This window comes from Alosa alosa, chromosome 14 (assembly GCF_017589495.1).
Source record: "Alosa alosa isolate M-15738 ecotype Scorff River chromosome 14, AALO_Geno_1.1, whole genome shotgun sequence".
NCBI classification, from domain to species: domain Eukaryota; kingdom Metazoa; phylum Chordata; class Actinopteri; order Clupeiformes; family Clupeidae; genus Alosa; species Alosa alosa.
In genome coordinates, this window is record NC_063202.1 from 27,346,175 (window position 1) to 27,372,284 (window position 26,110).

Genomic DNA, 26,110 nt, shown 5'->3' on the forward strand with positions numbered 1-26,110 from the left:
TTGTTGAGTACAATCGTACATATGAGGACTCAAAGAAATTGCACAAGTGCCTAGCCTACTTACCAAGCTACTCTGAAGGCATGTAGGCCTAACACGTTCAATATCCCAGGTATTGGTATATATATATATTGGTATAGCCTATATGTATATTCCTGCTCTGCTGTGATGCCTAACTATTGCAGGAGTTTTTTGAGAAGCCCTAAAAAGAGAAGTGTGTGGATCAGGAGTAGGCCAAATGGCTCTAAGCTAAACCACCACTGTGAATATATAGGCTACTAAAGTATACTTTTTAGAAGTAGGTTTTATTTCGTATTATTGTAAGCTAACTTATTATATTTTGTTTATTTGTTTTGACAAAAAAAAAACATAACTGAGCTAACCGTTTAACAGCAATGAAGGGTTTACGAGGTTGGCTGTTACCCTGAATCTACGCTGTCATGATGAGCGTTCTCTGTGCAAGATTAAAATAGCCTACCACGTTAATCGCTACTTTATGGTATTTTCCCTTAATTTGTATCCGTTGCTAGTACAACCACCAGAAAATGCCTTGATATGGTTCCATGGGTCCGCTGGTCCAACCCACTCTAACCCAGTAAACACTGCTTACAAATGTGCGCCCAGCTTTATGGTCACCTGACCATTGGAGATGGAGTCACGTGATCGCTATCCCATTCTCGCCATTTTGAGCAGTGTGTGTGTGAGAAAAGGGGAGCCCTTTCTTCTTACTGTTTTAGAATACATGGAAAGTTTAATTGCTGAGGCCAAAGATCGCTGAGAATACCCGCATCAGTAAGTACCTAGTCAGCATAAAGCAGTCGCATGACCCGTCGTAATATATTACACAAAGTTGTTGTTTTATTGCTGTCTTTAGGGGGCATGTTTTTAGTTGTAGTCTACTCGTGCTCTCTATCCAGCCATGCTGTACAGTTGTCATGAACATGTCCTGCCCCTTTTCTCACGTTACGCTTCCACGGGCACGGACACCATGTCGTCGACTGTATTACCTAACTTTACTGTTCTGTCAGTGTTCGCATTCACCTTGCGACCTTTGACGACAACTGTCCGTGATTCGACTTTCTTTCTGACAGTGAATTAGCTTGCTAACTGATTAGCCCGTTTTCGTATATATTCGGCTCATTTTTTATTTTTAGGTTGTCCCGCCTCTCATCATTAGTTACACAGGTCATGCTCATATCGATGTCCTGCTGTGTAGTGAAGCTGAACACAACTAACTTGGCCACATTTGGCTTTAAACCTCGAACAGCCGGTGGCGTTTTTCCAGGGAAATGTGCACACCTGAATTTATAAATCACAGTGCCAGGATAGTGAAATGGCAAACTGAGTGAACAAGACCTGTCCAAAGAGTCTAGGGGTCGGTACTACAAGTAGCTCAATTAAGTTAGCCGTCAATGAGCAGTCGCTGTACAAATGTCCTAGAGAAATCCCTAGAAAGCAGAAGTCTGAGGAAATAAGGAACAATGATTTGTGGTTAGAGAAAATGAAAAATGCGAAACCACATCTTTTCACTGATTATGACCCATGTTCCTGATATATCCGACCACAGCGAAACCTTTTTTTCCCACAGCTGATAACCTACTTGTTGTAACTGTGACAAGTATTTGGGCTAGGGGAGTTATTCTGACCAGGACAACTAACTATTCTGTGCAAATGATGTGCAGTTGAATAGCTAACTTGTCTTCAAGTGTTTTATTAAATTCTGGTGGAGGTTTGGCTTTATCTGCTAAAGGAGGCCCTCCCCATATGAGACAGGGACAGCTGCAATATGAAGACTGACTGATATTAATTTAAAAAGTAATATATAATATAAAAAAGTAATGTGTTTGCTATTCTGCATTTAATTAACTGAACTGTTGCATTATAGGCAACTTTTTGAGCTGGTCTGTATTGTGTGTTTTTTTTATTGCCGTTTTATTGTTGAGTTAGCGCAGGTAGGATGTAGGCTAAGATTGTTCTTCTCTGTGTACCTGACCTGCAGGTATGGAGGACAGCAGTGGTGTGGCAGTCCTCATCCCCCACGTCAGGGGCCAGCAGGACGCAGTCTTCATCCCAGACCGGATGGCAGCATCTATGGCCTCGTGCCTCCAGGGGAGTGAGGATGAGCAGGCGAGGCAGCAGCCAGAGCAGCAGCAGCAGCAGCAGCACCATCGGCAAGCTGCTGACTCTCTCATCCAGGTCATCGAGAAGCTCAGCAAGATCGTGGAGAAGCGGCCGCGGCGTTGGATCCCTGGCAGGAAGAGGTTGCCGCTGGCCCGCTGCGTCTCGCCACCTGCCAGTCCCACCAGCCAGAGGGAGGCCAGCCCCGAGCCGCCGTCCCCCTGCAAGAGGGTGCGCCAGGAGGAGGCGGAGGAGGCTGATGGTGCGGAGGCAGGTCACACGGCCGGCTCGGAGGAGGTGGTGCCAAGCGAGGCGGTCGGCCGGACAGTGACCTGCTACCAGTGCAGCCTGTGCCGCTTCCTGTCGCCCACGCTGGTGGTGCTGCGCGAGCACCTGCGCCAGCACAACGAGCAGCACAGCGAGCTGCTGCTCATGTGCTCTGAGTGCCGCTTCACCTCCAGCCGCCAGGACCAGCTGGAGGCGCACGTGCGCCAGCACCTGGAGCGCCCCGAGGCCGCGGCCAGGCCCGCAGGAGGGACGGAGCCTTCCGGAAGGGCCGCGGAGGACTCGGCGCCTGGCCCGGCCGAGCGCGGGAACAAGTGGTACAGCTACGAGTGCGGCACGTACCGCTGCCTGATCTGCAGCTACACGTGCGTGCAGCAGCGCATGCTCAAGACTCACGCTTGGAAGCACGCCGGCCTGGTGGACTGCTCTTACCCAATATTCGAAGACGAGGCGGAGCAGCAAGGCCGGCGGGATGCTCCCGTAGCTCCAACGGCCAATTACAGCGCTGCCCTTCCTCACCTCGAGGAGGAGGAGGAGGAGGAGGCCATCGTGCTTCTAGCTGCAGTAGGAGAGAAGCCCCAGGCCCTGCACTCAGCACCTGGCCTGCAGATTGAACTGTGTGGCTCCGTGGGAGCACTTTGTGGGGAAGGGGAGAAGGTGGCTGGGGTGGTCGCAGTCAAACAGAGTCTCCTGGACCAGGAGGCGTTCTCCTCCAAAGACCACGATGCGGCGGGGGAGCCAGTCCTGGAGGTCCAGGTCGCCACGGACACGGAGCCGGCGGCCGAGGTGGAGCTGGAGCCGGACGGGCGGCAGGCGGGCGGCGCACCTGCGGACAGCCTCCTGAGCTCGGCCCAGAAGATCATCAGCAGCCGCGGCAACAGCGCCGGCCACGTGAACGTCATCGTGGAGAGGCTGCCCTGCGCCGAGGCGCCAGTCACCAGCAAGCCCCTCCTCCTCAGTCCGGAGGTGGGCGGCGATAAGAACCTGCTGGCGGCCGAGGAGGTGGAGTTGGACAGCCAGCCCCACGCAGTCTTCTACCAGGAGCCGGAGGAGGTGGTGATGGACGTTAAGGAGGAGCAGCAGGAGGAGGAGGAGGAGAAGGAGAGCGGCTGTGCGGTGGAGCTGCACCGCGATGAGAACGTGCCTCCGGCCCGCAGGAGGACTCACTCGGAGTCTCTGAGGCTGCACTCACTGGCCGCAGAGGTGCTGGTCGCCATGCCCACCCGCGCCCCAGAACTGAGCCGGCCAGGGGTCAAGGTCACGGCGGCCCCACACCCGCAGAGTCCCGACACGGGCCAGCGTCCGACGGAGACGCTGACAGTCGCCAATCACCACCACAGAACAGGCCCTTCCGTGGAACTGGCCCTGGGGGTGGCCGTTCCCGACTCACTGCTCGAGCAGCCTAGAGAGGACGCCCTGGCCGAGGGGGGGCCCACGAAGGCAGGCATCAGCATGTCCCTACTGACGGTCATCGAGCGACTCCGCGAGCGCTCCGACCAGAACGCCTCGGACGAGGACATCCTCAAAGAGCTGCAGGACAACGCTCAGAGCCAGCCTGCAGGCTCAGCGTCCGGAGCGGCCAGCGCGGGCCCCAGGCGGCGGCGGCGGTGGCGGCGCCACCGTGGCTGATCCCGCCCTGCTAGCCGAGGGAGGCCTGGTGGAGTTCGTGGCAGGCAGCGAGCGGCCGTACCGCTGCCGGCTGTGCCTCTACAGCAGCGACAACAAGGGCTACCTCAAGCAGCACCTGCGCGTGCACAGGCAGAAGCAGCCCTACCAGTGCCCCATCTGTGAGCACGTGGCACGCGACAGTAAGGACCTGGAGAGCCACACCCTCCACCACTGCAAGACCAGGACGTACCCCTGCAAGCAGTGCAGCAAGGCCTTCTACTACAAGGTGAGGCACACATGCACACACACACGTAAACACATACCTCATACATAGATGTGTTGGAAATAACTCTTTTTGGTTGCTTCTTTGATTTAAATTCTGCATGCTATTTGTACATAATACTCACATTTTGCTTTACTTACCACCAAGAGTAAAACTTCCCTCATAATATTTGCTGGTTGCCATGGCCAGGTCATGGATGACCACCCAGTTGGCATGCGGGCGAGTCTAGCCGAACCGTTCACTCTCAGAAGAGAATGGAAAATTGTGACTGAAATACCTGAGCAGTGAGCTAATGCCCCACCACTTCCACCAGCAGTCTCTCGCCTGCGGCACCAGAGTTGGGCAAGCTCAATAAAATGATTTGCACTCGCTTGCCTGTATATGCCTGTAAAGATAAGAGCAGGGCAGTAAAGGGGGAGGGGGGGGGTGTTTGCTGGCTTCTCCACTTATTGATTAACACTGCTGCTGCTGCCGCTGGACAGTGTGGGGGCTGCGCACTGCAGATGCAGACGTAGTCTCCTCACAGGGCATTCAGTCTGGCTCAGTGACTCTCCTCAGTGGCCTTCTGTGAGTGTAAGGTTTCTAATTGCGGAAAAGGGACACCCATTAACACCCTCCCCCCCACGCCCTCCCTCCTGTGGCCTGCCTGGGTTTGTGCCGGATATATTTATAAATGGTCCATCTTCAGTGGCTAGCTGATGCCTGACCGGCCATATTAATATCTCCCGCTCAGAGTCAGCTGAGGAGTCACGAGCGAGACCAGCACGGGGTGGGCGACGCCACGGCAACGCTCACGCCCCTCGCGGAAACCACGGCGATGGTGGTCGAGGAGTCGGACAGGACGACAGAAGAAGGTGAGAGCAGGGAGGGCAGGGGGATCTTCAGAAGGGCACTGACTGACCACATGACTTGCACTTTAAGGGTCACTGCAGCGTGTCCTCATTTCAGCACACCCCACTGTGTCCTATAGTTAGGCTCCAGCAAATGTACAGTGAACATTCAAAGCAATTTGCTTTGTTATTTGCTTTCTGATGCATTAACAGATATGGTATTCACATTCTTCAAAGGATGCATACCAATCTGTCTTATTGTAACAATAGTAGAGAGAATATAAACTGCTTCAGCAGGTGTGTGTGTGTGTCAGAGGTGGGAGTAAGTCACACATGTGCAAGTCACAAGCAAGTCTCAAGTCTTAACCTTCAAGTCTCAAGCAAGTCCAAGTCATTTTTTGTGACAGTCAAGCAAGTCAAGTCAAGTCATAGCTTGGGTCAAGCAAGTCAAGTCAAGTCATAGCCAAATCATACAAATTCATGTTGATTTACCCATGTTTTCATTTTCAAATAAGCTACAATAGGCTAGTTATGAACTGCTGGAGTTTTATTTGTAACAAACAAATAAACATTGCTTTCATTCAAGCCACATAGCCTACATGTGAACGGTTTATAGTATAGGATGAAATGTATACGAATAAAAACTAGATGTACCGCATAGCGGTACAAAATATGACCGCCGCTCAGTCCTGTACATCCTTTCCGCGAAAATAAATCACACTAATCAATTTGTCTCCATCTTTTACTCCATCCCCCACTCTTGAAACTTTTGTGTATGCTTGTTTGGCATGCCTGTGTGTGTGTGTGTGTGTGGCTGCACAGAAAGTAGCCTACTGGCGCTGAAAAGGTGAATAGATTGTAGAATAGCCAAAGAAGTTGTAGCATTGTTATAAAACCTTTAAAATCTCTAAACAATCACAAGTAGGGCAGTTCATCACAGTTCATCCATTGCAACTGGATTGATGAAAGGTCACTTACACCTGTAGGCTACATTGTATTTGGGAAAAGCAAAAGGTATCAGCATAATTTTATTTATTTATTTATTTATTTATTAATAAACAAACAAAAACATCTCTGTCAGTTCCATGCCGTTTTCAACAGCTATCAAAAACAAAGGTCATTTTTGGATAGATGGATTTTTTGTGAATGTTTCTACTTCTGCATAAGATTTTAGTCATCTTTAGTTCATGTGACTTTCATGTGACTTTATTGTCAATGCACAAATTAAGTAACAGTAGTCTGAAACTAAATGCTGTTTTACATCTAACCAGTGGTGCAAATAACTGACATGTCCAAATGGGCCTTCATGAAATGCGTCGCTAGACTGTTTATACACATTTTAACGGGCCAAAGTTGAAGAGCTGTTGTCCGTTGTTGTTCGTGCAAATATAGGCCGATTCATGTTCCGTTGCATTGTGTAACTGAGGTCCATTGCTTGTCTGGCTTTCACCAGACCAAGCTCAATCTTTTAAGAAATCAAAAAATAAATAGCGGGCAGATCAGGCTCGGTTCACCCAGCCTAGTCCATAGGCGCCCGATATTGTTTAATTTTCCGATTGTGATATCCACGCTCTGGCTATTCTAAATGCAAAAATGCATCAGGGAGTTATGACAAAACTGTAACTAGCAAACTAGATCCTAATAGAAAGCTGTTAGCTTCCCTAAGCTACAGGTAGGCCTATTTACAACATAAATTGACAATCAATAGGCTATGCTGGCGACACAAATAAAACCTCCTTTGGAAACCAATGGCTTATGCCTTACAGTATCAAGCGGACTTAAACTGCCATATCGTGGCGAAAAGTTGTAATAAAATTCACGCAGCTCCATGAGTCAAGGAAAGCGTGAATAAAGTAGCCACTTCTAAATGGGACCCACTACACAGTAGCTTAAGGTGTGTTGCTAAAGCAGCCATAATGAAATGAAGGTGTCATTGTTTGGATACTTCACACACACGTGCTTTTTAATCTCACAGACTACAACTACCAAGCTGGAATCAAAGCACATCGATTCCCCTCTCACACCCTGCACGCACTTCAAACAATTGTAAAGGCAAAACTGTATCAGACCGGTGTAACGTTGGTAAATCTTCCATTGCACAGAATGATTTTTGTAGCACGTGCAACAAATGACAGTCGAAAGATACAATTACAGTGCTGCTATCAATTTGCTTGGTATAACCGCATTTTATAGTTTTCTACAAATGCAATCAAATTGGCCTCCATCACTCAACCAACATTAACGGTAACATTATTGTACCTAGGTCCTTATTGATATTATAAGATTAACGCATTACCTGCAGTAAAACCAAGCATGTCGATAAACATTCTCAGATTTATTTCGGCTTCAAGAAGAAATGGGAATTACATTTCATGTGAACATCGTCCTATCCTTATTAGACGTTCTCTGCGGTAAACTACAGTCCTTGTAGGAAGCGTCCATTGTTTTTTCCAACCCACTTTTAACTTCCAACAAAATTACGTCTCACTGCAACGATGCGCCATCTAGTTGGAACTGGAAATGCAGCCATGATGATGATGATGATGATGATGATGAATATTTGGCTTTCTTTTAATCCTACTGAATTTGTAATTATGTATCGGCCGTTCTAATACCGATAGTATGTGCGTACCTGTGTGTGTGTGCATGTGTATATCTGTGCACCGCCATCTACAGGCCAATGACTGTCAGTCACTAAATGTACACATAACCTAAATTTTTTTAGACCCCCCCATGGATGAAATTCTAAACTTGGCATACCCCCAGAGAATGCCAGGTCAATCATACACATACAATTTGGTGCAGTTCTGAACATCTTAACTGATTAAAGCAGAATGATATTGCATTTTCATTTTTTACCGGGGGGGGGTGCAAATCACAAATGAGTGATTATGAGCCAGGTTGATGTGGGCCCTTGAGACTAACATACCATAAAGATTCTTCATCCTCAGTGCCACGGTTCAGGTAGTTATTTAGGAAAAACTGCTTTTTGCGGTTCCGGGGCCCAGCACGGGGGGGCCCCGAGGGGCCGAAACAAAATTTTTCCGTAGAAAAGTCTAGTGGGGCTACATACCCACCAAATTTCATGTGCACCGGTGTTTTCGTGTCCCGGTATCGTTGACCAAAAATTCAATGGCGGGGAACAAAAAAATTCAATAAAAAAATAGCCTATTATTGTTTCAATTTGCCTCAAATATTAGGTAGCCTAAGCTACATCAAATCATGAAAATATATTCAAACAGTTCAAGTTACACCTGTCCTGACCTGTCACATCTCCAGGGACCCAATAATGTTGAAAAAGTGATTGATTGATTGATTTATTAGTGAACTAATAAATCAATCAAACGCTGCCGCCGACGTCACTGCCAAACTTTGACAAGCGCGACAGCGCAATGGGTTTTAGGAGGGTTTAGGACCGTCAATGCTATATCATATTATACATAAGCCTAACATGTGAAGTAAGCTACTTTTCTATGCTGATTGCTGGCAGTTAGCTAGGCCTACTTACTGTTGTTAGCCTACTACTAGGCTGTACCGTATGGAACAGGGAGGGAGAAAGAGAGGCGCTTACTTTAGGTTACATTGGCAACATTTTCGCTATATATCAAGATTAAACTTAGACAAGAAAATGTTTTACTTTGCCGTTTTACACATTTTAACCTAATATGGCGTTAACTAAAAAGCATAATAGATTCAAAGCCAACTCTTAACATGCCTTAAATTTGACGTTAGGTTTCTAACACGACTAACTTCTGACGGATGAAAATCAACGTGGTGGTGGTTATGTCGCTATTTTGCACACTTGCAGACTGCTGTTCATTTCTCCTTTGAGTTGACAGATACATCATCTGTGAAGTCAAACATTATTATGTTTTGGTATAAACGTAGAGCCTTCCATATTTGCAAGTTAGCCTACCTAGCCAGACTAGCACTTGCTGGTCTGTCGCGTCACTTGGTAACAATGACAGGTTCGCTCACGTGACACATGCAACCTAAGCAGATTTTCTAAAATCGTAAAGTTCACTCCTTAATATCTATGAAAAAAATAAAAAGTCAAGTCATTTCAAGTCATTTGTCTCAAGTCTAAGTCAAGTCTCAAGTCATGAATTGCAAGTCAAAGTCAAGTCGAGACTTTTCTACATGTTGATCAAGCAAGTCTCAACTCGACTCGAGTCCCTCATGTCTGGTGTGTGTGTGTGTGTGTGTGTGGTCGTGTGGTCTCTGTCTATCTTTCCAAACTAAGCATAATTTCACATGTGTACAGTAGTTGTGAGAAGAGAGTTGTGTCTTGTGCCGTCTGCAGTGCCAGATCCAGTCAGCACCACCCAGCGGGTGTACAAGTGTGACGTGTGTGACTACACCAGCTCCACCTATGTGGGCGTCAGGAACCACCGCAGGATCCACAACTCAGATAAGCCCTACAGGTACACTATACCAATACCCCCCTGCTTTGTTCATTTGCTTTTGTTTAGTGTTTAATGTTCATGTTAGTCCAACATTGAATGCCTCCCATAGCAATCAGTGATACTGGCATAGTTGGAAGCTTGTGACGGATTTATGGACAAACTCTTAAAGGTGATGAGCATGTACATTCCAAGACTGCATTCTTGTGGATGTTATAACCACATTGGCCTCTAGAGGGCAGCAGAGGTCAAGGACAGAGGCTGGTCCAGCAGCTGTGGTTTCTTCTCGGTGTTTAGATCTCAGTTTGAGTTGAGGGTGTCAGATGTCCAAGTTGTGGATCATGTTCCTTCCCTCCAGATCACATTTACTCACACACACACACACACACACACAGCCGGCATCCACACACCCTTCATTTGTGGGTTATCCTTCCGCCTCCTGGGGACCCTTTAAGCAGAAGAGATGTAGCCTGGCTGCCTGTTCTGCTCTGCTTAGCATCGCACACACCAAAGTGGAGATGCTTAACTAATGCCGCGCTAAGGTTGTTTGTGCGTTTCTGACGATTTTTGTTAGCGTGCTCATAACAGCGTGCACCGCTCCGCGCGGATCAGAGATGTGCGCTCAAATTGGAGCAAACAAACAAAAAGCCTTCGCCCAGCGGAACGGCCCCACTGGAAGCCTCAGGGAGTCCCTGGGTAGTTACCGAGCCGTAGCCACAGTTCATAGTGTTGTTTATAGTTCTATAGTTGTATTGTTCTGCAGACGCTTTACTGTTCTGATAGCTTTTTGCTGTGTGTGTGTGTGTGTGTGTGTGTGTGCGTGCGCATGCACGTGTGTGTGTGTATGAAAGTGTTTGTGTGTGTTAGAGCACTCTATTTTCTTTTTCTGACTGACTGTTTTTGGTTGGTGTGTGTGTGTGTGCCTGTCTGCCCGTATGCAGGTGCTGCAGCTGTGACTTTGCCACCACCAACATGAACAGCCTGAAGAGCCACATGAAGAGGCACCCTTTGGAGCACCAGGCTGTGCAGCTCCTGGAGCAATACAGGTCAGGAGCACACCGTACACACCCACTATCACTAAGGGGATTCGACTTCATGTAGCCGCCTGCAGCCATCTTAAGCTGACTGCATAACGTGATCATTTCTGATATTCTGATTTGTTTTTAACCATGACGTATGCACAATTCCGGTTTGAAAACGGATCAGAATCTCAGAAATAATCACTTTATGCAGTCAGCTTAAGATGGCTGCAGGTGGCTACATGAAGTCGAATCCCCCTCTTGTGCTCAAAACATTCAGGCTTCCTTTTCATATTACATAATATAATGAATATCTGTGTGGTGTTGATTCCCCATATAGTGCCCTGTGTGGTGAATAAGTGCATTATTTCAAACACAGGATATGTCTTTAGTGTTCATGTATGATCTTACATGTGTGTTGTACATTTCATGGGAGAATATCTCAAGGGCGCTGGTTGAAGGGTGAATCAACTGATTTCATAAAAATCTAATGATGCCACAAAGGTAATAAAGAGGCAGTAACTGTCTGCCTCTGCCTCTGCTGCTGCATAGTAATGTGCTGTGTGGGGATGGAACTCCTGATGACTGAGGATGTTGTCTGTCCCCCGGGGCTCCTTGTCCTCCTCACCTGCCCGTATATGTAGGTGCTCCCTGTGTGGCTATGTGTGCAGCCACCCTCCGTCCTTGAAGTCGCATATGTGGAAGCATGCTGGTGATCAGAACTACAACTACGAGCAAGTGAACAAGGCCATTAATGAAGCCATCTCCCAGAGTGGCCGGTGAGTGCTCCCTGTGGAAGACTCTTGGTCTACCAGTATTGCCTCTATTAACCATCTCCACTAGTGGCTCCCTGGGTAGTCCTTTAGGATTCCATCAGATGTAGAAATACTACCAGAGTTATTTCTTTGTGCTGACTATATTTTGATAATTATGTCCCCTCCTTTCTCGGCTCTTACCCTTCCTCTCGCTCTCCCTTCCTTGAGTAGTTCTCCCACTGCCAGCCAGAAGGCGCCTGCGGTGGCAGAGCCCAAGGCCGAGGCATCTGTGGTGCTGCTGAGCAGGCAGGAGAACCTCACAGCGGTACCCAGTGGACCAGCGCGGCCAGCCATCCCCGGGGAGGGCACCGCGGGCTCGTGCGCGTGGGAACGGTCGGAGGGAGGCGGAGGTGGCGGCGGTGGCAGCAGCAGCACGCTCCCACCAGCCGCCAAGGAGAGGGCGGGCCTGGAGTACTGCATGCTGCTCTTCTGCTGCTGCATCTGCGGCTTTGAGTCCACCAGCAAGGAGCAGCTGCTGGAGCACATGAAGGAGCACGAGGGAGACATCATCAGCATCATCCTCAACAAGGAGCAGCAGCAGCAGCAGCAGCCTCCGTCGCTGCCAGCAGAGGGCAGTGTAGAGCCATGAGAGAGCGCACTGCCTCTCTGCCTCACCTTTCTGTCTCTTTCCCGCTCCCCCTCACTTGTTTATCTGTCTGTCTGTTTGTCTCTATCCCCACACACTGGAGAGCTTCACACTGAGCCAGTGCACTTTACTCACACACAGAGACACACATTCATGCATACATATCAGGCGATCAACATTCTAGGCTGGGAAATGGGTTGTGTTGTTTTTCCTCAAAATGGCCTCCCAGTTCCCCCATCCATTTCTCCTCACCATGCCTTTCCTGTTCAGAAGATGGCCTCCACCTCCCCCTTGTGCATGAACTCAAGAAAGGGTTTTAGCGGAAACAAAAAGAATCCTCAGATAGCGTTGTAGTGTTTACAAGCGTAGGCTTTGTTGTACAATAGCTGAAGTAGGAATTTAATTTAAGGCCTTTCATACCTCACATCTAGACTCAGCATAAATGAGCAGCTTTGCTTAGAAAAGGTTTGTATTGCAGCAAACAACAGGCAGCTTCTCTAGTTCACTGTAATGGTATTTATGCTGACATGGTTTAGATGTACTGGCCATGCTAGCCATGTCAAAGAGGAGTAGATTAGATGCCTGGGTTACGGTTTGTTTAATCGGTTTTACTTGCATTGATATTTATCCAATTTATTTATATTCCCGCATTTATTTCCGTTATGTCTGTTGGCATGCACCTGTGTGCTTTTACATAAATACGCACACACACACCTTCACACACACATAGTGTATACATACTCAAGGAAGCATCTTCACCTTTATGAAGGGTTGAAGTTATTCTTTGTTTGGTGCTCTTAAATGTTAGCCCTCTGAAGACTGTCCCTGAGTTGAAGGTCAGTTTGAGGGATGAGTTCTCAACCTCAGTCACGCCAGTAAAATGCTGTGTAGTTGAAGTCCGTTGCCATCTGCCGTTGCTGTCTTTTAAGACGCCACTCTTAGATTGTTTCTATGGTCATTTGTCAACAGTACGCTCACCTGAGAATTGTAATTTATCTGGTAGTAAAATTACTACTAGTATTTATTATAGACAATGTGTCATTGTTTTTCAATAACTCTGAAATTTTCATTATTATTATTATTATTATTATTATTGAATTTCCAAGTTTTCAAAGAGATTTGTCTTGCATAGGAATTCTAGTCTATAGAGTAAGAAGTTTAAGTATGTAATGTAGAACCAAACCTACAGGGTCAAACCTCAGTGTGTTTGTAGTTATTTTATTCAACAGTTAGCCTAAATGAGGAGCTCATTCTCACACTGGTCCAATTTCCCATTTCCGCTTGGCGTTCACCTTCCTGTGATTTCTCCTGTAGCCATGGTAGACTCGCGCTCGTCTCATTCAGCCCATCTCTACCTCCATTCCCAGATTGTCTGCCCTGAAGGCCCCTGACCTCAGTATCTCATTCTGTGAGCAAGGAGACGTTATTCTGTATGCAGAATATTTCTCACAGAATCATTTGCATGCGCCTTCTGCTGCTCGTGTCAACAGAAAGCTATGCAAAATCATGGGGCTAAAATGAAAATCCATAATTCATGTTTTTTTTTGGGGGGGATAGGATTTGTATAGCAAAAGTATATCAAAGAAATGAAATCGTTATCTTTGCTGTGTCGAGGGGAAGAGGGTAAAAAAAATCATTAGCATACCAGATGATGATTGTCTTGGCTTCATTTACAATTCAAAATGATGTGGCAATGTGCTACTATGGCTTGCATGTTAATCCAGGCCTTGCATCCTGCTTGGCATGATGAAGTGCTTAGACAGGGGCAAGTGAATTCCTTACTTGTTACACTCCCCAGGTTTCATCTTGTGTTCTAACACACATGACCACTATAAAGAGTTGATGCGCAAGCCTTCTTTCAAGTTACATAACTGGCTGGCATTGACTATATTGATTGAGCTACCCAAGTGTTCCATACATTATGCATCCAGCACACCAAGGCTGTTTCCCTCATTCCTCTGAACCTCTGAAAGAAGAAAAAAAGGATCAAAGGGCAAAAGTTTTTGTTTGACTTAGCCAGTTGTATTTGGCATTTTTTATCTTCTTTTTTAAGCAACAAGGTGTTTGCTCCCCATTCTCATTCATTTGTTTACGTGGGGCCCATGACTCCTCGCATGGACTGTGAAACCTCAAGCCTCAATCAAGCCTTCACACTTTGTGTCCACGGATGCTAAATCAAAAACAACAGTGACTGAATGCATTCTTACAAATTTGAACTTTGTACATTGAACATTGACGAAACATTTGTGGGCTATTTTGTCGTTTTCTTCTGGAAAATGTCCCTTATTCATATCGGCCTGGGATGCTAAACAATAAGAAGGATCCTGATGCCATTTCAAGAAATTATGATTGTTCTGAAGGGATCCCACTTGTGTGCCTTCCATTTTGAACCTGAATCACAGAGATGGTACATGGCAGTGTTGAGCTCATTGTAAGGCTGTAAACCATGTGTACCATGGAGACCCTTGTGGCGTCATGGTAACCCTGAATTGGGTTCTTGTTTCAGTGTTGTCTTCTCTCAATCTGGGAAGCATCGCAAGCTATGGTACTGTACTAGTCTGGCATACAACATGTAAAATGTATACTGTAGTATTGAAAACTGACATGCTTTTGTAAAGAATATCTATTTTTCTAAATGCCTTGTGAAAACACTACAGGGAAAAATACAAAAATAGCCAATTTCAGATTTTTTTTTTTTTTAAGCCAAAGTATCAAGGGGGATGGTTCTCTTCATTGCATTGTATATGAGGGAATGACTAGTTTTAGTAATTTAATTGAGCACATTGAGCTGCATGTTTTCGTGCCAAAGGAGGGAATGATTTGTGAGCTCAGTGTGACTGTCAACACGGCTAAAGTCTTCTCGCCTACAGGATCCAAATGTTCTCATCAACTATAGCCAATTCTGGCTTTATGTTAATGTTCGGCTCAGTACGTGTATTATATTATGATTTTGCCAATGTATTTTTGGTAATAAAGGTTAAGATAAGATCTAGTGTTATTCTGCAGTCACTGGGTTTAGATATGTATTGGTTATGTTGGTTTTTTAAGTCCCTTGATTGGCTAGGATGAGTGCCATGCTTTCTTTAATTAACTCCATAGTCTTGGCATCAGGTAGTTTGTTTTCTTCCCTCAAAAAATTGCACATTCACACTGCCTCCAGATAGAGAGAGCTGTGTGAATCAATGTATTTTATCTTTCCTCATAAGAAGTTGTATTCTTCAGTCATGAAGCATATCTTCATTATGTGGCTTGGCAGCTTGGCTACGCGAATAAAACAAAATGGAGACAGGCCAAATCAATCACTCATCAGAAGTTGTTTTATCAAAATTAATTTCTGCCCATCCGGATAAGGAGCTACTGTACCACCTGTTCTAACCATGACTAAAGTAGTAACTAAACATGATCTGCCCCTACTTGGTGTTTTATGGCTTTTTTTCATCTGGACCTTGAAGCATCTCTGCAACAATTTGCCACTCGCATTAGTGACTGCTTTTGGTATAATCTTAAGTCTTAACACTTATTTTCATTGGTCATGTCAAAGACAAGTAAACAAACATGTTGTTCCCACACGCCATCAAAGCTATGCTCTACCCTATGTAGTTCCGTGATTTGGGTAAGAACACCCTGTGAAAATGCAGGAAAAGCTTTCAGAGCACAACATGGCCGTGCCAGTTAGCATGTTAAAAGGCTTTCATCGGTTCCAACTGTGCTGTTACGGGTGTTTGCCAGGTTGCATGCTTTTTAGGTAGCCTAGGTAGCTCACTAGTGCTATGACATAACTCCATAATGCTTCTTTAATCTCCAAATGATTTGGTTTGCCTCAACCAAGTTGGCAACTGAAATGTACTTGATTTGAAACACCCATAGCTCTTTTGGATCCTTTTTTAGTTCCATTATGTATCTTACCAATCAACACTTCATCAAGTTAACTGCTTTACTGAAATAGAATAGTCAATTTCAGTTCAAATCATCACCCCGTTTAACAGTCAAAAAAGTGGTATAACAGGTCAGTGAATCGGAGAGTGAATGGAATGTCTGGCTACATAAACAGCAGTTACTTCAAATGCTATCTCACTGCCTCTTCACATTGTACAGTGAGTCATTAAAATTGAGATTAGAAAGGAGGTGATGTATGAAATGTATTTAAATCAATAAAGGGATGTGAGAAAGATCCCCTACTTTTTAATGTGGGTTTAACTCACTGTAAAATAGTGTAACCCCCGGCTGGCAGTGCAGCGATAAGCACGGAATGGATCCCTCTTCTTGAGAATGAGTAATTCTACCTCTTAATCCCTTCATTTCACTAGAAACTCTTGAGTGTGTCACAAAGTGCCACAAAGCAGCACCATTTCACCAATACTCTCGTTTACACGATCACATTTTTATAGGCCTCCTGAGAGAAGAGATCAAGTGAGAAACTGTGGGGGGAAGCAGTGCAGAAAGAAAGAAAGAAAATCACTTAAGAAAGAGAAGCAGCACACTTAGTTCAAGTGGCTTTTAGGTCTTGGTGCTTGTATACCAGCTAATTCCCAATCTTTTCCTATTTTTGAGAAAGCCGTATGTTGTGCTCTAGTAAGTTAAAGGGAGAGAAATATAAAGAATTTTATATCCTGAGCTTAAGAATTCCTTTGGAGTCTTTGGGGACAGATAGGGCTTAGCTTTAATAGGCCATGGCCTCCTCCACTTGAAGTCTTCTTGGTCTCTTGCAGCAGATGACACGAGTGGCGAAATGCAGGCAGAATGGTTGCAACCTACTTTTTGCTTTGTGCTGATCAAGAAGTAAACCCAGACAAACAAGTGCCTTCCATGAAGGAGAGGAATGAGGAGGCATTAAACATTTACGCTTTTCTTCCCCCATAATCCTCCACTCCAATGAGCGGCCTGCCAATTTATTTTCTTAAATCTCTTTGATAATCTTCAGCCCTTTCATGTCAGCTGCTGCCATTTTTTTCCTGTTTATATATATATATATATATATATATTTTTGCTTTCCATATCTGGATGCCCAGAGATTTTCATCCTTTGTTGCAGCTAATATCTAAAAGGAATGCACCCGGGTGTTCAATGACAGGACCCCTCTGAGTATAAAAGGATGTGCCCTGGCAGATTTGGATTTTATTTTCAGCAGTGACAGTCTCACGTAACTGAATCTTTGAATGACTGGGATTTATCAGAAGGACATGGTGAATTATACATCAATCAACTGTTGTTGTTTGTTCTCTCAAGTGTGATCTTTGATAATCACAAGCTTTTATTGATCAAGAGACTGGGTTTTTATTTATTTTGTCATTATAATTGTACTCAACTACACATCTAAAATGAGGAGCCCTTTTATATTGGTGTATAAAATTTCTTTTCATTCTTGCGCTTCAAAAAATCTCAGGAATACAGGATGATTGTTAACAGGTGTGTGAGCATCCCTATCATAGCAAGTCGGTATCTACAGAGTATTAGGAGAAACATTATAGCTCATCACGGCCATGGAGACGACAAGTCTTTGTGTCTGGCACATATGTGCTAAGACTTTTGAGTCATTGGGGAGGCATCTTCCTGCTCAGACTAGATCATTTGATGAACTCTGCAAAAGAGAACACATATTTTGTTATATTCCAAATCTGTATTATCCATATATTATCTATATTATCCATTATTTATCCAGCAATCCCATCAAATAATAAAGAAGTAAAATCATATATGGAGGCTTAGTTGATGTGGTGAAATGGAAGCTCAAACTGTGTGAAGGAAAATTAGTCTCTCACCATGGCAATGAGATAGTCAATCTCATATGTGTCTCTGTAAGGGCTCAAGCTGTTCCAGACAAAGGGATGATATGGCTTCCTGCACAACACATTCACACAGCTTGTTTTTGTACCTCATATCAGGGGGTGGCTTCAAGTGGAGCACGAACAGATTTAAATGAACACAACAGGAACTATTTCAGGCATGCCTCATGGCAGTTTGTCTATGAGTTTGCGCATATGCACGTCTCACTGTCTGGCTCTGTGTGAGTTGTGGAGGTGAGGGGGCCCCGCCACGAGCACAGTTTACCATTTCTAAGCAACCGAGAAACAAACACAGTGTGCTACATACTGAATCAGGGTGACTGTACCTTTCAAGCATGATTGTGATAACATTAGATTAACCGGAGTCAAATTCCTTGTTTGTTTACACAAACCTGACCAATAAGGCTGATTCTGATTCTGATTAGCAAGTTCATGGTGTATGTTTAATGTCAGTTTCACTCTCTCACCCACATTCCCAGATGAGATGTAATGTTGCTTTAGTTGTTGGAGGGAAATGTGAGCAGACTGTCTCACCTCTCTGGGCATCGACGCAGGTGGTCTTTAGAGCTCTTCTCCATCTGTGCCTTTATTCTTCCCAGTTTTTCTTTAATCAGCTGGTGGGAGGTTTTATACTTTGGCTTTGTGGGACACAATGTATGTTCCTTGGACATGTCCTCATCAATACCTGCCAGATTAGTTCCATAATAATAACATAATGGAGTCATGAAGCCATATGGGAGTAGACATGCTGTATCTCTTTTGCACATGCAAGGGCTGAGTTAATGAGAGAGGGACAGAGTGAATAAAGGAAATATTAAGCCAACATTGTCAACTATAGAAGAACCATTGTCATGTTCTCACCTTTCAAATGCTCTGGTTTCAAGATTGATTCTGTGAGAAAACCAGGTATTTGGTAAAATAGATGAATGTGCTGATGAACGTGAATAGGCTACCAATATACCAGTACACTGTGGTGCTAGCTGCACTGTGGCTGACAGGAAGGCACTATAGAGTAATTAAAACGGCGCAGGGCATCACAAACACACAACTACCCTCCCTAGAAGACATTTACAGGGCTCAATGTCTACATCAGGCCACAAACATCAAGCAGGACTCCCAGCCAACCACCTTTTCACTCTGCTGACCTGTGGGAAACGATACAGGTCCATGAAGGCCCGCACCTCCAGACTTTATCCACGTTTTTATCCACGTGCCATAAAACAACTAAACGCTAGCAAATAACCAAATGAATGGTGTGGTGCAATAATCTTTCTGCAATAGCCTACAAATGTGTAATATCTGACTAGCAAAGCGGTCATATAAGGATTGTCAAATTTTTTTTTTTTTTTTTTTTTCCCGTCATCTACTTCCTGAATTTTTGGTCAACGATACCCGGGACACCGAACCACCGGGGCACATGAAATTTGGTGGGTATGTAGCCCCCACTAGACTTTTACGGAAAAATTTTGTTTGGTCCCGGCCCCCGCGCTGGGCCCCGAAACCCAAAAAATGCAGTTTGTGGTATGTTGGTCTCAAGGGCCCACATCAACCTAGCCCATAATCACTCATTTGTGATTTGCACCCCAAAAAAAATGAAAATGCAATATTATTCTGCTTTAATCGCCCCTCTCTTCAGTAAAGATGTTCAGACCTGCACCAAATTTTATGTGTATGAATAACCTGACATTCTCTGGGCGTATGCCAAGTTTCGTAGAATTTCATCCATGGGGGGGTCTAAAAAAATTAAGTTATGTGGACATTTAGTGACTGTACACTCATTGGCCTGTAAATGGTGGTGCACACATATACACACGCACACACACACACAGGTACGCACATACCATCAGTATCGGCAATTACAATGGCCGATACATAATTACAAATTCAGTAGGATTAAAGGAAAACCAAAAATATTCATCATAATAATTTGGCTGCATTTCCAGTATTGGCGCCAACGAGTCGTTTGTCCACCAGATGGCGCATCGTTGCAGTGAGACGTAATTTTGTTGGAAGTTAATCTAAAGTCGGTTGGAAAGACACTACACTTCCTACAAGGACAAGACTGTAGTTTACCGCAGAGGACGTCTAATAAGGGTAGGGTGATTTCTGCATGACATGTAATTCCCATTTCTTCTTGAAGCCGAAATAAATCTGAGAATGTTTATCGGACATGCTTGTTTTTTACTGCAGGTAGGCTACGTTAATCTTAAATTATATCAATAGCCTAGAGTAGGTAAAATAATGTTACCCTTAGCATTGGTTGAGTGATGGAGGCCAATTTGATTATTGATGTATTTGTAGAAAACCATAAATGCGGTTATAGGCTACCAAGAAAATTGATAACAGCACTAATTGCATCTTTCGACTCTCATCTCATTTGCTTATGACCATAACCTAGGCTACTAACAGGAGCTAAGTGAGTTAGCCACAACACGTTCGCTACGTGATGGTTTTCTAATGGAAAATATAGGCTACCTGAAAGATAACCTGCCTATGATGCATCCTAAACACCGGGCTGGGACATTTAGCTCAAAGTCTCAAAAAGCATCTGAGTCAACGTTCATTCCCAAACACCCATATAGGCTACTTCAATCCTCTATTTTCAAAGATGATTCAAATAAGGAAGAGCATGGCTCAAAGTAAAGTAACTAGGACTGAAACTACATAAATTCGTCAGTGAATAATTTGTGTCAACTCGCCGCAATGTAGATTTATTAACGCACCCGTGATACGAGTGATCTACATCTCCATTTAAACCAAATGTTTTAGAGCGCACGTTGAGAGATGTATCCAGGGCAGGGCTGTCCCTACACATATTTGTTGCACGTGCTACAAAAATCATTATTTAGGCTACGATGGATGATTTAGTACCAACGTTACACCGGTCCAATACAGTTTTGCCTATTGCTATACAGTGAGACTGAGACGTTTTTTGTTTGTTCGAAGTGCGTGTTTAAGGTGTGAGAGGGGATCTTTGATTCCAGCTTGGTAGTAGTAGTCTGTGCGATTAAAAAACACGTGTGTGTGAAGTATCCAAACAATGATAACGCTTTCATTATGGCTGCTTTAGCCACAGACCTTGAGCTACTATACAGTGGGTTGGGTTCCATTTAGAAGTGTCGCTTTCCTTGATTCACACAGCTGCGTGAAATGTATTAGGCCTACTACTGATATGCAAAACTATTAACTTTTCGCCAAGAGGTGGCAGCTTAAGTCCGCTTGATACTGTAAGCCATTGGTTCCCAAAGGAGATTTTATTTGGGTCGCCAGCATAGCCTAGTGACAATTTATGTTGTGTAATAGGCCTAGCATAGGGCCTACTTTATATAGATTATAGTTTGTTAACAGTCACGGTTTTGTCATAACTCCCTCTATGCATATTTGCATTTAGAATAGCTCTGAAACCGGGGGCGAACACGTCGCAGGGGGGGGGCGCCAGTGCGTGGATATCTCAATCGCAAAATTAAACAATATTTCTATCGGGCGCCTACCATGGACTAGGCTGGGTGAACTCAGCCTGATCTGGCGGCGATTCCTTTTCGATTTCTTAAAAGATTGAGCTTGGTCTGGTGAAAGCCTCATAGTTGCAAAATGCAAGGGAACATGAATCAGCATATTATTTGCACAAACAATAACGGACAGTAGCTCTTCAACTTGGCCCGTTAAAATGTGTATGAACAGTCTAGCAACGCATTTCATGAAGGCCCTTTTGGACATGTCAGTTATTTGCACCACTGGGTAAAACGGCATTTTGTTTTAGACTACTGGTATTTAAATTGTGCATTGACAATAAAGCTGAAAATCATATGAACTAGATGACTAAACTTATGCATATGTAGAAGAAGAAACATTCACAAAAATCCATGACATGACCTCTCTTCTTGATAGCTGTTGAAAACTGCATGGAACTGACAGGGATTGTTTTGTTTATTTGTTATAATAAATAAATAAATACATTATGCTGCTACCTTCTGCTTTTCCCAAATACAATGTAGCGTACAGGTGTACATTTCATCAGTCCAGTTGCAATGGATGGACTGTGATGAACTGCCCTACTTGTGATTGTTTAGATATTTTAAAGGTTTTATAACAATGCTACAATTTTTTTGGCAAGTGCTACAAATCTATTCACCTTTGCAGCGCCAGTAGGCTACTTTGTGTGCGGCCCGCAAACACACATTCCAATCAAGCATACACAAAAGTTTCAAGAGTGGGGGATGGAGTAGAAGATGGAGACAAATTCATTAATATGATTTATTTTCTCTGAATGGATGTACAGGACTGAGCGGTGGTCATTTTTGTACCGCTATGCGGTACATCTAGTTTAGTAACATATTGCATTTATTTTATTTATTGGTTTTAACGCTGAAAGAAGAGTCTGAGCTGATTGGTTGTCTTCTGTGCTTTTTAGTTTTTATATAGGCTAGGCCTAAAGTTGTTTTCTGCGTATAGCCCTACCACTGAAGGAGAGATGCTGAACATGTTCGTTACAGCTGCTGCCCAATGACAATAAAACGTAGGCCTGTTCTATTCTATTCTATATTCGTTACCAAACTTAGCTTTACTGCACATATAGGCCTAAGTTATGTAGCCTAATGGAGCTTCATTTTACAATGCTGTCGTCTGTCTCTTGCTAATTCATATTTTCCAAAACCTATTTTACTTGCCTGCTGAATTACTCGAGGTTTGCTCCTCCTGTTGTAACGTTAGATTTGTGAAACTTCTGTGTTTCTTGCTACCACCACTGCTGCTGATCTTGCTGCTGCTGCTGCTGCTACTGCTATCGCTGCTGCTGCAGTGATCAGTGCTCCTTCTTCTGCCATTACAATAATCATTGCTGCACTGGGAAGAAACCGAATACATTTTTTATCAGCTGCCTTGGTGATTTTTCTGTCTGCCTGTGTCTGAGAATTGCTTAGCTTATTTTGGCCTCAGTGAACACTGACTGGATACAGCCTAACAGGATCGAATCCCATGGAAACGGTACACAAAGACACAAGTAAACATTTCAGGCCATAGCCTACACTTGATAGCTGTACCGGTGAGAGGGTCCCATATTATCAATGCTTTATGAGTCCAAGTTCTTTTCAGAGTGTAAATATATGCTTAAGCCGTCTGGTGGAGTCAATAGCATAACTGTTGCACATAGGTGTCCCGTACTGAGGTAGGCTATTTATTTACCCATCCCTCCTCCTGGCTCCAGTAACAGGTTGTGGAGTCTGGAACCGCTATCTGTGACCGCAGACAATAACCGCTAGGTCAACTCAAATGCTACAAAGTATCTGGATGCGTCTGCATAATATTGACATTGGAGGGAACCGTCGACAAGCATTTCGACATCATTACGTGGCACGTTTACAATACTATGTGGCAGCTAGTTATTCGCTGAGCAAGTCTGGACATTTTGTAAAGCTTTCTCTTCCTAAGAATTTTTTTTTTTCATTCTGCGAATTGTTGGATGCGAGCACATTGCGTTCGACAGGACCACATAGCCCCCCTAAAGATTGTTCGTGGGAGAGTAGGGGAGGGGCTTGAAGGCATCCGATAAGGAACTACGTTCAGTTTGAAAGGGTAGGGAGCGAAATGAATGAAGAAATATAGCAAACATTTCACTCGTTGTCTGTTAAAGTGTATGCATGCTTGGACGATTCTCACAGTGCGTCGCAGCTTCTGTCCGTCGCCGAAGACCGAGATTAGCAAGTGATGCGATCTGAGATTTGCTGACATCCCCCTCAGCGGCGTGAGTAGGAAACGCCGCTGCAAAACAGGCCTTTCAATGAATGAAAAAGATATAACGTTGGCTCGAAAGCTCTGTTTAGGTCTTGTCGTTGCTTTACCGCATTGTTTCTTTGCGTTGGCTGTCTTGTTTTTCCCGTTCAGCCTTTTGATAAGCACTTCATGTGTGACAGTTTTTAAGGCATCTAATGTTAAAGCGAGAACGAGAAACTATAGCCATATGCATATGCCATTGTCAATGTTTGTATGTGCGAGATCGATGTAGACATTTTGATGTTTAATAATGGAATGGAATTTTGAGTAGGCTAGGCCTACAAAGTTGCATTCATCAAAACTACCAAATTGCAACGTATTCCCTATCGAATTACATTGTGATTTCTCACATTAAACATTTAGTCTAGTCACATAATCTTGATTATTCATTAATTCATATGCTATTACATTCATATTCCTATGGCTGCATAAAGCACTAAGCCAAAGCTCAATAATTTCTCCTAATGATTTAGAAAACTAGGTTATACACACAAAAACAGTCTGTCATTAAGTACAGGGTCCTATTCTGGCTGTAGTATGTTAATGTATTCATATGCTTGCAGGACTGGTGTGTGAGTCCACCATGACTGCCCTACGGCAGAGGAAGGGCAGCAAAGGGAAGGAATCTGGCCCTGAGATTCAGAACCTGAACCCAGATTCATCAGCAGTACCTCCTCATAGGACCAGTCCAGGTCAGGTCATTTCCACAATCAAACCCTAACATCTAAACTTGCATCATATGATAGATACCTTTTATTCTGTTTTGCTTAGTGTTGTCCTCATATGGGAATCCAATCCTCACTCCTGTACAAAGAGAGAGCACACAGAGGAAAAGAGAGCATACTAACTACATTTCTATCTTTGTTCAATTTTGATCTGTCACTGTTATTGTTTCCAGTTGTCATTTAGCACTGTTTGTGCAATCAGATTCCGATATCCCTCTCAACAACACAACACTATACTGCATCTCTCCCCTAAATATCATTAGTCGTTATTTGTTGGTAAAGAACCTATCATGAGTGTGGAGGGGGGTGGCTCCGGGGATGCCAGACACCATTGTTGAGCCTTCAGGAGGTTTCAACAAAACACATATTTTTTAAGGTGCCTGCTTGATAACCCCAGTAAAATGCTCACAAAGGCTATTGGGGATGTTTTTTGTGCACAAAAGTTGCTATGTTTGGTGTTTTTGTTGCTTTGGTTCTTTGGTTGGGCTTTCCGGCTACTGGCAGCGTATGTGGTACCATGAAGGGGGGCCTTCACAGATCCTGGGCACAATGGCTGCTGCAAGCTAACTGCATTTTTGTATGTTATGTAGGCCTAATGTTAAATGGGCTTGGTTGTTGATTGTTAATTGAATTATACTGTTGTCTGAAAACTGTCTGTTGGCTACAAGAGCAATGTCAAGCAAATGTATTTCCAACAACATCATGCCAAATAACACTCATTTTGACATTTTGACAGGTCTTGACACCTGACATTGGCCATTGCTAGTATGAACCATTTCCATGTAAAAAATATTACATCTTTGAATGTGAAGCTTGTTGGATGTATTCCTCGTGTTGAATTATCTATGTTTTTGTTGCAGATGTTTGGACAGGCTGGACAATACTTTGTGGAACATTTGGGGCCCTTGTTGGGGTATGCCTTGGCCTTGCCTGTTGTATCTATGTGGCGACGTTGCACGAAAATGACCTGTGGTTTTCCAACATTAAGGTAAGCATGAGACTAGCAGTCTGCATTGGCTTAAATGATGTAGGCCTGACGATTTTCTGGGGTGTCCAATCAGAGCCTATTCCACATGCCATATACAGTGATGGCCAAAAGTATTGGCACCCATGCTAAAGTTGACTGAAAAGAGGAATATAAAATCATCTTTTGGAAATTGATCTTAATGCCTTAAGTGAAATATCTAACCTTTAAGGACACCAATTTTCTTAGTGAATGAATAATGTATCATAAATAAATAAATGTTCTTTCTTAAAATACAGGGGTCGTAAGTATTCCCACCCCTATGTTAAATTCCCATAGAGACAGGCAGATTTTTATTTTTAAAGGCCAGTTATTTCATGGATCCAGAATACTGTGCATCCTGATAAAGTTACCTTGGCCTTTGGAATTAAAATAGCCCCACATCATCACATACCCTTCACCATACCTAGAGATTGGCATGGGTGTTATTTCAGTTAGCCTAATAGCTGGTTTGATGCTCATTGAGCATCCTTAAAGGTTAGCGTCCTTAAAGGTTAGATATTTCCTCATTTTTCACTTAAGGCATTAAGATCAATTTCCAAAAGATGATTTTATATTCCTCTTTTCAGTCAACTTTAGCATGGGTGCCAATACTTTTGGCCATCACTGTAATGGCTCTTCTCTTGAGAGGCTTCAGTGGTCCTCTCTTAACATTGTTAGTATCTATAGGAGTCTGTGTGTATTGACTGCACATAAAAATGACATAGCCAATTTCAGTCAGTATTTTGAACGAAATCTCCTTCAGGATAGTAAGAAAGCATGCTTGTGCTGACATGGTGTGGTGTTTATGTGTATGACTTCATTTAAATGTAAATTCTCTGCCACATCCATTGGATTCCTTTTCCATATGCTTTGTGAGATCAAA

At 44.0% G+C, this 26,110-nt stretch overlaps 2 protein-coding genes and 1 long non-coding RNA gene across 8 annotated transcripts in view; 2 read left to right on the top strand and 1 right to left on the bottom strand.

Moving 5' to 3' along the window:
• Positions 1-4,574, bottom strand: part of LOC125307270 — a 47,720-nt gene extending 43,146 nt beyond the window's left edge. For all 4 annotated transcript variants that reach the window (XR_007195678.1, XR_007195680.1, XR_007195679.1 and 1 more), the window contains exon 1: positions 4,432-4,574. This is a non-coding gene — a long non-coding RNA (uncharacterized LOC125307270). The remainder of the gene's footprint in view (positions 1-4,431) is intronic.
• On the top strand, positions 690-14,932 carry znf507 (zinc finger protein 507). The gene is given in 8 exon segments (XM_048263151.1): positions 690-789; positions 1,997-3,987; positions 3,989-4,294; positions 5,025-5,145; positions 9,425-9,545; positions 10,466-10,570; positions 11,188-11,322; positions 11,530-14,932. Coding segments are annotated over 7 exon segments (3,195 nt in total). The 5' UTR covers positions 690-789; positions 1,997-1,998; the 3' UTR covers positions 11,948-14,932.
• A 7,836-nt stretch (positions 14,933-22,768) lies between these two features.
• dpy19l3 (dpy-19 like C-mannosyltransferase 3) overlaps positions 22,769-26,110 on the top strand; it is a 30,645-nt gene continuing 27,303 nt past the window's right edge. The window contains exons 1-4 of one of the 3 annotated variants that reach the window (XM_048262532.1): positions 22,962-23,298; positions 23,385-23,467; positions 24,060-24,188; positions 25,082-25,209. In XM_048262532.1, coding sequence (XP_048118489.1) covers positions 24,080-24,188; positions 25,082-25,209 — 237 coding nt within the window. In that variant the 5' untranslated portion in view covers positions 22,962-23,298; positions 23,385-23,467; positions 24,060-24,079. Of the gene's footprint in view, positions 22,892-22,961; positions 23,299-23,384; positions 23,468-24,059; positions 24,189-25,081; positions 25,210-26,110 lie in introns of those variants that run through there. The other 2 variants (XM_048262533.1, XM_048262531.1) reach the window with 2 other exon arrangements.